General features: G+C 37.3%; 1 protein-coding gene across 7 annotated transcripts in view; it reads left to right on the plus strand.

The window, feature by feature from the left end:
• Positions 1-14865, plus strand: part of LOC115253868 (uncharacterized) — a 156468-nt gene that overhangs the window by 40344 nt on the left and 101259 nt on the right. For all 7 annotated transcript variants that reach the window (XM_062852830.1, XM_062852831.1, XM_062852826.1 and 4 more), the window contains exon 3: positions 4153-4842. In XM_062852830.1, coding sequence (XP_062708814.1) covers positions 4153-4842 — 690 coding nt within the window. The remainder of the gene's footprint in view (positions 1-4152; positions 4843-14865) is intronic.

Below are 14865 nucleotides of genomic sequence, written 5' to 3' on the forward strand. Positions count from 1 at the left end.
TTATTGACAATTTATTAAAATCTACGCCAGCACTAGTCCTTTGCGCTATCACTTGAGCCCTGTACAAAACTAATGGGTTCATGATTGATAGTAAAACGAGAGAAAACGTAAAGTTGTTCTATAATTCTATATTTTTTATATTATACATATAATGAAGATTAGTTGTCCTCTCTGGCTTTGAAAACCCTATCGATTCTCATCCTGTGCAACGTTTCTATAATATTGTTTGCCTCAATCTTATCCAGGGCAGCATTCAGTTGACTGTATTCTCTATGTCTTGCTCTTCGAGCACACAACTCTTAGCTGGTGGTTTTTGTCATCGCTTGACCCGTGGAAGCATCAGGTAGGAACTTGTGAGGATCCGAGCTACATATGTTGGACGCTCTCCTTATCGACTCACCGTTTTGCAGCCCACTTGTAATGAACTCTCGTTAATATTTTATGTTACATTGTTACAATTTTGTTGAACAATATGTATGTTAATAAAGCTGTCATGTCCTGAAGTCATGTAGTAACATAACCATTAGGCCTGTCCAGTTTTTCAAAAATGGTCTCTGATTCTCAAGTCCACCCCCATATTTTGATTGGCATCCTAAAAGAAGTAACTGGTCATAATTTCAGCCAAATCCATTGAAATTAAGAGGTACATCAAATTAATTTTGTGTTTTTCGAATATTTTTGAACTTCAAAAAATCATAACTACACTAAAACATGTCAAAACTTAATTCTTTCAGCAGAAATTGAAAGCTATACTTGTCTGCTACAACTTCTCCGAACAACGTGTGCCAATAAAATTGAAGGAAACATGTGTAATTATCACATTTGTAATCAGAAAAACCCTAAAAAGTTGATTTTTTGATAGATTTCGTTCTGGAACACCCTTATATACTTAATAAGTTGGATTTTTCAAAACGGCATCATATTCTCCAATGTTTTTTGGTTATTTGCTTCTCTGGCACCAATGCTGTAGGAGTTGAGCAAAAATTACTAAAATTCGTGAAAGTCAAATGTGGCCTAAAATCTAGCTTTTTGGAGGCAATCACGTTGTGGCGCGAAATTGTACTGAACGTAGTAGCTTTGCTTCCTAGTAGTTTGCCTTGGCTACCCCCTACCACGGGTGATAACAAACAAGCGCGATGACAGGTGTTGGCTATCATATCAGTGCTGACGCGATGCCACTTTTTGCGCGCCAAAGCGTGATTGCATCCAAAAAGCTAGTTTTTAGGCCACATTTGGCTTTCACGAATTTTAGTAATTTTTGCTCAACTCCTACAGCATTGGTGCCAGAGAAGCAAATAACCAAAAAACATTGGAGAATATGATGCCGTTTTGAAAAATCCAACTTATTACGTATATTTGGGTGTTCCAAAAACAAAATCTATCAAAAAATCAAATTTTTAAGGTTTTTCTGATTACAAATGTGATAATTACACATGTTTCCTTCAATTCTATTGACACACGTTGTTCGGAGAAGTTGTAGCAAACAAGTATAGCTTTCAATTTCTGTCGAAAGAATTAAGTTTTGACATGTTTTAGAGTAGTTATGATTTTTTGAAGTTCAAAAATAGTCGAAAAACACTAAATTGATTTGATGCACCTCTTAATTTCAATGGATTTGGCTGAAATTGTGACCAGTTACTTCTTTTAGGATGCCAATCAAAATATGGGGGTGGACTCGAGAATCAGAGAACATTTTTGAAAAGCTGGACAGGCCTAATAACCATGCGAAATTATTTTCAATCACTGACACTGCCAAATTTTATAAAATTAGTGGATTTTACAACGTTATTTACTGTGCAATAAGTTGACACACATATTCTGTAGATTCAACGGGACAAAACTATTAAAACATAAAAATATGAAACTCACCCTAATGAACTACCTCTACACGCTAGTTATTTGATAAGGCTTATCACGCTAATGAATGAGTCAATTCCACAGCGAGAGTAAAAAATGTACAATGTAATGATTTTAATCTACAAAGGTGACTCTAAAAATAAAAAAATAAAAAAAACATACCATGAGTTGTGCAGATTGTATAGACCAAAGACCAAACCGTTTATTGTTCACTAAACCTTTCAAATGTTTACATCATTCTATCTAATCAAACTTGTTATGCCATAAGGGGTTTCCCGGTGAGATTGCTCATTCCAAGGGGCCAGACACGTACAATTCTTGGCTTAGTATATCACAGTATACTGAAATATATTAGTGCATCGCAGCAAACTCTGCGGCCGATTTTTTCGATCAACAATGTTTGTTTTTTTATTCATCTGTCACAGCTTTGATTTCAGCCAGTATGATTACTTTGATGGTAATACATTAATATACAATAATATACAATAATATATTAATATACCGCAAATATACTAATATACTTCTAATACACTCATTACGCTAATACATGTCTGGCCCCTTGGCTCATTCCGAAATACATTCCTCATTATTGATCAGTGTAATTCCATCAGCTAAGTTTGCTTTTTGCCTACGACAATTCTAACAGAAGCTTAACAGTGTGAAACTTACGAATGTCTCATTATTCAGCCATAAATTTAGTAAGCATTTCCAACTCAACGCACGAATCGCGTAGACGCGACCTTTTCCAATTCAAATAAAATGTTGCTCATGTACGTGATTTTATCTAAAAATGTTTTTCAACAAACTTTTAAATAGGGCGTAAGAAAAAAATCTAATATTCTTTTTGATTCTTTTGGATTGAAATGATGTCTTCGAAGATGTTTGAAGATATTTCAGGAAGAATAAACTGAGATTAATTCATCGTGAATCTATGTGAGATGCCATATAATTTCAATTTTCCGAAAGCCTTACCGTTCGGTTTTTTGTTATCATTTACAGGAGTGGCCAACATGTTTGGGATAGTCAACTTTTTTTTCTCTCACAAAAAGGTAATAGCATGGAACATGGAACTTTTCAAAACTCTCGGAAACCAGTGAACCGAATTGAATGAAATTTTGAACGTACACTAGCAATATGTATTTGCTTCATAAACTATTTAAACTTAGGTACTTTTTTAACCGTTGAAAAAGTTATCATAGATTGACACTTTTTGGATTTTTCTGTTGATTTCCAAATATTTTCCACTTCTGTTCTCAAGTTATCTCTAATCAGTTATATTAGAGCCTATTTAGATTGAAGAAAGAACACATTTAGTAATTTTTGTGTGGGATTGTAAATTTGACTTATTTTCCTCTATATGGGTTAAAATTTCAACCTGGTATAGTTTAATTCGCCGTTAGAAAATATTACATTTCCTGTATCTGTAGAAAGCTGACTTCCAGCCACAAAATTTGCCAAATAGGCCAGGATGGTAAAATACTGCCAACTATTCTTCTGAGAAATTGCCAAACATTCTGCAATAAACTGGTTCAAATTCCTTATAAAATTTGGTATGATGTATTCCAGCAATTTTTTCAGGGATTTATCTTGGATTTTTATCGAAGAATTTTCGTATACTACGCCAGCTTTTCCTAACGTGATGCAATAGGAAGGTTAAAAGAACAAATAAGTATAGTACGTTTTTTGATAACACTTACCGTTGGAATAAAATGACTATCGCGCATTTTGGAATCATTTTCGAAGAAATACTGATACATCTTTTGTATACAGCAGCCAACTATATTTCATCCATTAGTTCAGTAAGACAAACTTGCTGAAATCATTCAAGAACAAAAAAATGTGGCGAAAGCCGTTTCGTCACGATGGTGCTTATTATCCCAGGTTTCCCTATATTTCTCTCAACTGTCCCATCAGCGGCACAATGAAAAGGACGTCCAAGCGAATGCAATGCATGCCAAACTGTCTGATGAGCAGAAATGACGGTAGAAAGTTTAGTCAGCATTTGAAAGTGTTTGTTTTATGTGATTCACAGAATGAGATTCACATGGCAGTGGGTATATGTTGGCAAACTGCCTGGGTTATGTGTTTTACTCATCAATCATAATAAACGATAGACTATGGTTATCCGTCTAATGAATCCAACGTCTGAATTACTCATATATTGTTTTATTCTATTCCTATAGAAATACGAATAAAACTCAGAGACTGAATTCACTCACAAAGAAATTCTTTTCACCTTCCGCCACAATAAACTCACATTTCACTCACATACTTCTGCTGTTCTCTTTTCCGCAGGCATTTTCATACCGGAAACCAGGCGGTATTTCAAATCATCACATTCAGGGCTGTGGAAAATATGTCGATACGGAGTGACGCCGACGATTCTGGCCCACTCCAATGCCACCCGCAATTTCACCACCCTCTCCTACATCAACGAGAACCGTATCGACAACATGAAAAAGACACTCTCCAAGGAGGACTACATTAAAGACTTCATCACCGAGGATCTGCGGTTGGACAACCTGACCGAAATCGACGACAACTTCCGGCGGCACCTGTTCGCCTACTGGATCAAAGACGACATGGAAAACTTCAACGCGCTCAAGAGCGTGTACCACGAAATGACTTCGCGCCACAGCCAGCAGGAAAGCGTTTCCGCCCAAAAGTTGAAAAATCCGCCCCTGATGATGCTAGATCCGACGGACGTTAGCTCGCTCAAGGAAACGGTTGGCGTGTCAGGTGCGCTAACGACGGTCACGATAAACTCGACGGAAATTAACGTCCTGGTGCCGCAAACGTTACGGGATGCCCTGTTCGACGAATGGGAACACAAAGCGGGGGTGATATATCTGCTGTGGAGCTTCTCGAAGGCGATGGACATCCAACCGTTCATTACCAGCCCGGACGGCACCAAGTACATCATTAGGCCACCGTTGCCACCGAAAAAGGGACGCATCGGAAATGGATACGAGTACGTTCCGTTCAGTAAGTACTGAATGTAAGAGAATGGGGGGATAAAGGGAAATGGGGCACGTTCGGTGTAGTACTAGATTTGTAGTAATGAGCTGAATTTTTGTATGGTGAGAAGGTCATTTCTCCGTTTCTGCAATAAAATGGTACAAAAAGCGTGGGTATTATGATTCCTTGCCTGAATTGATGCTGTTTGAGCAAAACTTTGGATAACTATGTTGTTTATGTTGCAAGAAATAGAAAAAACAACAACACTGTTACCCAAAGTTTTGCTCAAGCAGCATAAAATTAGGCAAGGAATCATAATACCCACACTTTTTGCGCCATTTCATTGCAGAAACTGAGAATTGACCTTCTCACCATACTAAAATTCAGCTCTTTACTACAAATCTAGTACTTCACCAATCTGTCCTATTGGTTTGTGAAAAGTGTATAGCTGGCTACAATTGTTGAATGGACGTGTAGTATTTTGAGGTGTTGATTGTTCAAATGTTATATTATGGCATTTAACAACGCAATACTTTTACAAGATAAAGCCTGTATCTGCAATTATCGGGACGCAGAAATACAGCTGTAACTCTGCGATAGATACATTAAAATTGCACAAAATTGGCGTAATAACATCTTAAGATGTGTTCATTTTGTGGCAGATGCTCTAATCATCATCGTTCAGAACATTGTTTCCCTCGCATGTGCGCCATTGAATTTTGTACAGCCCCTAGTTTTGCTTGTCAGCGCTGTAACTTTTGAGTATAGCTTCTGCATAGCGCCTCTATCGATCAAATTGCCTAGCCTTAGTGAATGTACAGGGGATAGACAAATTGATCGGGACAGGCAAAATTTTCACTTTTCAAAAAATGTTCAACTAGCTGTAACTTTTCAAAAAGTGCATCGAATATTCTCAAATTTTTACTGTAAGTTCACCAACTAGTTGTGTATCAGTGGTCCAAATTTGAGAAAGATCGGCACATTTTCCACGGAGTTATAAAGATTCTTGAAAAAGGTAAAATTATCCGATAGCCAACTTTGAGCTGCTACATCTCCGGATTCAATGAACTGATTGCAATGAAATTTTGACCATTCATGACTCACATAATGATCTCTGAAAAACATTTAACTTAACTTGAATTTTTTAACAAGAGAAGAAGTTATAGCGATTTTATTTTTTTCACGGTTTTTTATCAAATTGGTCTATTTTTAATATGTATTCCATAACTTATACAATTTGTTGTCGGCTATGTTGTTACTTTCCTTCAAAACACATTTATATATAAGTCAATTAGAGGGAAATTAAATGAACTATAATTTGCATCTTGAATTTTGAAATGATGTTGAAATTTTGGATAATTTGGTGTTTTATTAGAAAAATATTCTAATCGTTATAATTTTCTTCCGTGTTGAGAATTTTAAGTTGCGTCAACGGTTTTTGATAGCTCATTACACAAGTCATAAATGGTCAAAATTTTATTGCATTCGGTTCATTGAATCCGGAGATATAACAGCTCAAAGTTGGCTATCGGATAATTTTACCTTTTCCAAGAATCTTTATAACTTCGTGGAGAATGGCTTCATCTATCCCAAATTTGGACCACTGATACACAACTACTTGATGAACTTACAGTAAAAATTTGAGAATATTTGATGCACTTTTCGAAAAGTTACAGCTAGTTGAGCATTTTTTGAAAAGTGAAAATTTTGCCTGTCCCGATCATTTTGTCTATCCCCTGTATCTCTAATTACTTGGACCATCACTGGACAGCCCGTGACTAAGCTAACAACTTTGTCGAAGTCATCTCCCATCTAAATTATCACATTATTGAGATACACAAATATGTGTTTGTGCTGTTGCTAGCGCTGCCTAGCGGATGAATTCCTAATTAATTGAACCATCATTGGACAGCCCGTGACCAAGCCAACAACTTTTCCTAATACACCAAGCTTATACAAAGTGATTGTGAAAAAACATATACGATCCAATTTATCTCAATTTTTATAAGGTACTAGCTGTCCCGGCAAACGTCGTACTGCCTGCCTACTGTGTTTTTTGACATACAGCTCTATAGGGACGTCCCCGGCGAAGTCATCTGTATGATAACCCCCCGTTCCAGAGACCGGAGAGGTCTCACACCAAGCTAAGAAACTTCCCCGGCCCCAACAGTACCCACATACAAAATTTCACACCGATCGGTTCAGTAGTTTCCGAATGCATCGCGGTCAGACAGACAGACAGACAGACAGACCGACAGACAGACAGACAGACAGACGGAAATTCATTTTTATATATATAGACTTGCGCCTCCTTGGTACAAGCAGCGTGGGTGGTGACGGCATAGACGGCGGTCGCCATTCACTTTCACACGCAAAACATGCAGTGATGCCAATTATAGAAGTAAGTAACCATGCATATTACAGTCACTATATACAGTCTGGTAGATAGAACTATCGGAGCCAATTCGATCGGTGCCAATTGGCTCCTTTAACGCTGTTAAGATAACTCCATATTCCAAATCTACACGCCAAACTGAGTCGAAATCCAAATTTTCATGAATTTTGGCGCCTGGGAACCTATTCATAAATCAATTTGAAGTTTGTGTGGGAGCAATATGTCGAATCACCCCTCATTGCATTTTGTACTGGGCGGAGCAGTCAAGCAGTTGCCCAGTTGTCAAAAGATGATTTCAAAAAATCTGTCATTGCATGAGAATTTGTATATTGTGAGGCGAGTACAATGATACACTATGACCAGGGAGTTGAGAAAAGTTGGAACGGGAAACGAACCCGCCGTCTCCGGATTCGTGGTCAAGGTTGTTAAACGATAAATTATGGACAGTTAACTTAACGCAAACTCGATAACGATAAAGGTTGCTCGATAATCTCTCGATAACGATAACCAAACGATGAATCAACGCGAAGATCAACGTACCTTCGATAATTTTGCGATAAATCTAGTTACCCTAGTGACGGCATCAACAACAATTCAGATCGCGAAGAAAATTTTCCGGAGATGTTATCGAGTCGATAATTTCAACAGTTAACTGTATCGCCGATGACGAATCCGTCTGAAGACGTTATCGTTATCGACGATAAACGATAACAGACGTTACTTTTATCGCCGATAACGATAATTTATCGATTAACAACCTTGTTCGCGATCCATAGCGTTAACCACTACCCAGGTAACCAGTAAGCAGTTGAAATGCGCCTTTACAGCAGGTCAAAAAATGGAAATAAGTCGTATATGCGCCATAAGTGCTGCTTAAATGCAGGTTTTGGCCCAATATACGGCTGATTTAATGCTTATCTCTCAGACTATCGAAAATGAAAACGAAAATATGTGTATAATTCCACACTTCTTATCTCGCCGTCTTTTCTATCTCTCTCCCATTTCTCTTTTCTTCACTTTGCGCTTCCAAAAGAGGTAATTCATGCAATTTTGAATGTGCTGGGCAGTATTTTTATGCTAGAAGACCCCAAAAGATCGTGCATTTGAAATGCTACGCAACAGCTGTCACATTTTCAGTAGCAGTTCAGTTGCTAATTTAGTACAGTTTCGCAGTTGAACTGCTATGATAGAGCAGAAAGCAGGTGGAATGAAGATATAATGCAGAAATACGGCTTGTTTAAATGCTTAGTGGTTACCTGGGTAGGCTAACTGGATAAAATGTTAATTGTTTCGAAATTTTATAACGACCTTATTTGAAGTTGTCATCTAACTAAATGTTCACTGATATGCAGGCCCGCATTTAAGGGGGAGGGGGCAAAGGGGGCAAGTGCCTCAGCCCCCCAAAATCCCGAAGCATTTATTTGTTTTCAACGGAATCACATGAAACCACTATTCATAATAGACGTTTATATTTTACACATGTTCTGTGTCGTTATAATTGGCTTCTTTAAGGAATCCCAGATTTTTTAGGAATCAATCTGAATTTTCATTTGAGAATTAATCTGAAACCAAATTGGTGCAGTATTAGACAATTACACACTTTTCAGTGACTTAAAATTACTACACAGTAGCGTCTCTGAACAGAGTACGTGAAAGACTAAGTTGAAGCTAACAAGTTTTAGAGTCCCGGAGGAAGGTAAAAAATGTGACCGAAACGTCGGACAATGTTAAATAGCAGTAATTGAATTTTGTTAAAACTGAAGAAGCTACGTTACATTCCATCACAGTAGAAACCAAAAACTGATGCTCCTCAATTGGCTTCTTTAGCGGTGTTGAGATAATTCCATATTCTGAATCTGCATGCAAAACTGAGCTGAAATCCAAATTTTCATGAATTTTGGTGCCCGGGAACCTACTTAAAAATCAGTTTGAAGTTTGTATGGGAGCGATTTGTCGAATCACCCCTCGTCGCATTTTGTACTGGGCGGAACTGTCAAGCAGTTGCTCAGCTGTCAAAAGGTGATTTCGAAAAATCTATTTGAAATTGATTTTAGGTACCAAAATAAAGTTCAAAAAATCTGAAAAAAAATCATGGTGGTTCAGAAAAAGGTGCTCTTTCGTATAAAATCAAAAAATCAATACATTTTTCTTAATTTAAAAACCCAATTTAACAAATTATTTGATAATAACATTTGGATATTGATCATACATACGTCTGTTGATTTCAAGATTATATTCGGAAAATGACTATTTTTGCAATTTCTCATCGTAATAGGCTGTTTTACCTCACACAAATCTGCCAGGAAAAGGCCTACTTTCCCACACCAAATAAGCAGTGCGGTAATGGTTCATTACAGCACTGATTTGCGTTGCGTAACGAATCATTACAGCACTGTTTTCAGTTTTGATCAACTTCTTGATGCTTCTGGACGCAGGTTTGAAAATTTGTGACAACTGCACAGCATAACCTGCTATGATCAGACTTTCTTAAACATGGCTATGAACGTCAGTGTGGAGTTTGATGAAAACGTTTTGTTTAAAACTATCCTTCAGTCTTGCTTAAAGTAGTAATTTATGAAATTGCAAAATACGTTGTACGCAACTCGGTGCAGAACTCGATTTAACAACACTCGTCCTAATTATCCAACTCGGCAAGCCTCGTTGGATAAATGTACGACTCGTGCTGCAAACATCTTCATTCTGCACCTTGTTGCGTAAACTACTATTAATACCCATGTGCATCAGTTAGTAAAGGACAGAGATGCTATCATGATAAAGAGAAGATGATTATTACTGGTAATCAGAGATGGCATTTCACCGTAGCGATTCACTGCGGCGTCAGTTTATCGACCACACTGGGTATAGGAACATTTTTCACCACACCAAGAAGCCAGTTTCTCTTGTTTTGGGTGGTAGGTAGACCAAGCGCTAGTGCGTGCCAGAGAAGAGAAGGGCATCTCAGAACAAACCGAACACACGAAAAGTGATAAATTTTAGGCGTGAAAAATCGACTCGATTTATTTTGTTTCTACCCATTTCGTTTCCATCGTGTATAAACGTCAAGACAACTGCATGGCTCAAAGTGTATTGATTATTTCAGGTATAATCAAAATTAATGAACAGATTACGTCATAACGATGATTAATTATCTTATTCTTCGAAATTTTGCTTCATTGAGAGCATATCAGTTGTTGTTTCGACCACTAGTGCAATAATATGGTACACGTACCAAAGATGTTTTTTTGCAATTACAGGCTTTTATAAAGCATAATAATGGTGTTTTATCATTTTTTATTGAATATCTTAACAATTTTATACATATTCCCATCACTATTGTATCGCGTACACTATTTACGGTATTAAGAGATAAGCAACTTTGACTGTGTCCCCGAAATACATTCAAATTAAACACATTTTTTTTACGAATCAGTTTTTGAGTTGGTGTACCTGCCTCCGAAATACTTTGCTTTTTCGCATCAACACGGTTGAAATTTTCCGTGTAAAAAGTGTGGCTTCAACCGCTAGGTGTCGCGACCAACAGCATGAAATATTTATCAATTTCTGACTCGGAAGATGAGCTTCTCTTCTCTGTGCGTGCTCTTGCTCGTCCGCCTTGGATCGAGTGTGTCTCACTCTTTCGCGCGCATCGCTCTCCGGCGCTCTCCCGTGTTTTCACCCAGCAGCCACCGAATTAGGGGCCGTCCATATACCACGTGGACAACTTAGAGGGGGGAGGGGGTTTGGGAAAAATCCACGCTTGTCCACGGAGAGGGGGGTGGGGGTTTGTCAAATGTCCACGTGGACAATATTGATTTAAGAAAAAAAAAAAAGAGATTTATCAGTGTAACAAATTATGTTGTATTATTGATGTGATTCTACTACATGACAGTTATCTATTATTTCTTATTTTATTAATAACTATTATCTATTTTTTTTTTAACTTGTTTTTATTTCGCGACGGCTACTCAAAGGATAAAATCATAACTTTTAAAACCAATTTTGAAATTATAATGGCAACATTCTTGAAAAATTATCAGGATTTCGAACTGTCTAGTGTCTAAAATTTTCATTAAAATTCTATATAAAATATTTTATAGAACATTAAGTGCAACATCATATCACTATGAGTGAGTTTGTAACGGTTTTTCTCCGGTGGACCAAACAAATCAATCAAGACACAATCACTGAGTGAACCACGAACGAAATCTCGCCATAAAACTTGGCTTAAGCGCCAATCCCCAGTGTGAGGATTGCCAAGTCTCAGATCAAGGTTTGCCCGGTAACTCGTCGGCCTCGTCGTGAGTCCACACCGTTCTCGCGAAATATGTTCGCAGTTCACTTTAAATCACAAGCTGAAACCATCAAAAATACTACAAAATCAACCAAAATCACATCTAAAGAAAAAGCAAACTATATTTAGAAATCAAAAATTCTCGTCACATTTACTTCTGCTCTACGATTGGCCAATCAACAATACTACCTAGCTTTTTTTTTCGTGTACACTCTTCAATTCTTCGCATGCATCTACTCACGACCTCGAAGGGCGCCGGCAGGACGAAGTACTGCTCGATACTCCCGCAACCGACCGCTTTGCGCTGCAGATGATTAACACTCATCACTAGGCTTCTAGGGTTCACACTCTTTTATCACTTACGTCGGTTGGTTTGGTGCTCTGCAAACTATCTGGCTCTCCAAGACCTGAGCAGTCCGACAGGACGACTACGTAGACCACCGCCACCCCACTTGATGGGAAAAAAGATTTCACATACAGGGGATAGACAAAATGATCGGGACAGGCAAAATTTTTACTTTTTAAAAAACGTTCAACTAGCTGTAACATTTCAAAACGTGCATCAAATATTCTCAAATTTTTACTGTAAGTTGATCAACTAATTATGTATCAGTGGACAAAATTTGGAAAAGATCGGGCTATTCTGCACGAAGTTATAATGATTCCTAAACATAGGTATAATTATCCGATAGCCAACTTTGAGCTGTTATATTTCCGGATTCAATGAACCAAATGCAATGAAATTTTGACTATTTAAGACTTATATAATGACCTTTGAAAAACTTTTGACACAACTTAAAATTCTTTATACGGAAGAAAATTATTACGATTACTTTATTTTCCTAATAAAACACCAAATATTCCAAAACTTCAACACCGTTTCAAAATTCAAGATGCTAATTATAGTTTATTTAAATTCCCTCTAATTGTCTTTAATATAAATATGTTTTGAAGGAAAGTAACATCATAGCCTTCAAATAATAGAAAAAGTACTGGGATGAATATTAAAAATAGACCAATTTACTAAAAAATCATAAAATAAATAAAATCGCTATAACTTTTTCTCTTGTTAATAATTTAAAGTTTTGTCAAACGTTTTTCAGAGCTCATTATATAAGTCTTAAAAGGTCAAAATTTCATTGCATTCGGTTCATTGAATCCGGAGATATAACAGCTCAAAGTTGGCTATCGGATAATTATACCTATTTTTAGAATGTTTATAATTTCGTGCAGAATAGCCCGATCTTGTCCAAATTTTGTCCACTGATGCACAACTAGTTGATGAACTTACAGTAAAAATTTGAGAATATTTGATGCACTTTTCAAAAAGTTACAGCTAGTTGAACATTTTTGGAAAAGTGAAAATTTTGCCTGTCCCGATCATTTTGTCTATCCCCTGTATGTAACTCTTGCCAGGTTTGATTGCAGTTAAAACCAGCGGTCTGTAGTTAGCCTCCATTTAGCCTCCAAAAATAATTTGCTGTTGTAGGGTTTTTGGAGGCTAACTACAAATCGTTGGAGGCTAACTTTTTGGGGCATTATAGGAAAAAACCAAGGACGCCAATCGAAAGATCAGCTCATTTCTAATCGGAAAACATATAAAAACTTTTAATTTTCCTTAAAAATAACGAGTTACAAACAAAAAACAATTTTTCCATAGTAACTTGCATGCAAGTTTGGAGGCTAACTACAAATCGTTGGAGGCTAACTATTTGGGGCCTTATAAAGCAAAACCGAGTACGCCAATCGAAAAATCAGATGATTTCCAATCAGAAAACATATAAAAAATTTTCATTTACCTTAAATATTACCAGTTTATTGAAGAAAAACAAATTTGTCCTAGAGACTGACATGCAAATTTGGAGGCTAACTACAGAAATTATGAAAACCTTAAAAGGCTCAGGTTTTTGGCGGAATAAAGTCATAACCCGCAACTTGAAAGTTAGCAGGGACCCTGAGAAAGCGATTGACTCTAAGAAATTGAAAATCTGTGTTGGTTTACTAAAAAAATTTCAATAAAATACGGATTTTGCAATTTTGTTCATAGATTTATCAGATTTTCAAGAACAAGCCCCCACAAAAGTTTGGAGGCTAAGGTTTTGGCAAACCGAAAGGTCACAACCCGCATATTGGGAGTTAGCTGGGACCCTAAGGAAGCGTTTGCACCCAAGTATTTGAAAATCCATGTTTGTTTACTGAAAAAAAATCATGAAATACGGATTTTGCAATTTTGTTCGTAGATTGATCAGATTTTCAAGCACAAGCCCCCACAAAAGTTTGGAGGCTAAGGTTTTGGCAAACCGAAAGGTCACAACCCGCATATTGGGAGTTAGCTGGGACCCTAAGGAAGCGTTTGCGCCTAAGTATTTGAAAATCCATGTTTAATTACTGAAAAAAAATCATGAAATACGGATTTTGCAATTTTGTTCATAGATTGATCAGATTTTCAAGCACAAGCCCCCACAAAAGTTTGGAGGCTAAGGTTTTGGCTAACTGATAGGTCACAACCCGCATATTGGGAGTTAGCTGGGACCCTAAGGAAGCGTTTGCGCCCAAGTATTTGAAAATCCATGTTTGTTTACCGAAAAAAAATCATGAAATACGGATTTTGCAATTTTGTTCTTAGATTTATCTGATTTTCAAGCACAAGCCCCCACAAAAGTTTGGAGGCTAAGGTTTTGGCTAACTAAAAGGTCACAACCCGCATATTGGGAGTTAGCTGGGATCCTAAGGAAGCGTTTGCGCCCAAGCATTTGAAAATCCGTGTTGGTTTACTAAAAAAATTTCATGAAATACGGATTTTGCAATTTTGTTCGTAGATTGATCTGATTTTCAAGCACAAGCCCCCACAAAAGTTTGGAGGCTAAGGTTTTGGCAAACCGAAAGGTCACAACCCGCATATTGGGAGTTAGCTGGGACCCTAAGGAAGCGTTTGCGCCTAAGTATTTGAAAATCCATGTTTAATTACTGAAAAAAAATCATGAAATACGGATTTTGCAATTTTGTTCATAGATTGATCAGATTTTCAAGCACAAGCCCCCACAAAAGTTTGGAGGCTAAGGTTTTGGCTAACTAAAAGGTCACAACCCGCATATTGGGAGTTAGCTGGGACCCTAAGGAAGCGTTTGCGCCCAAGCATTTGAAAATCCGTGTTGGTTTACTAAAAAAATTTCATGAAATACGGATTTTGCAATTTTGTTCGTAGATTGATCTGATTTTCAAGCACAAGCCCCCACAAAAGTTTGGAGGCTAAGGTTTTGGCAAACCGAAAGGTCACAACCCGCATATTGGGAGTTAGCTGGGACCCTAAGGAAGCGTTTGCGCCTAAGTATTTGAAAATCCATGTTTAATTACTGAAAAAAAA

This window comes from Aedes albopictus, chromosome 2 (assembly GCF_035046485.1).
Source record: "Aedes albopictus strain Foshan chromosome 2, AalbF5, whole genome shotgun sequence".
Taxonomy (NCBI): Eukaryota; Metazoa; Arthropoda; class Insecta; order Diptera; family Culicidae; genus Aedes; species Aedes albopictus.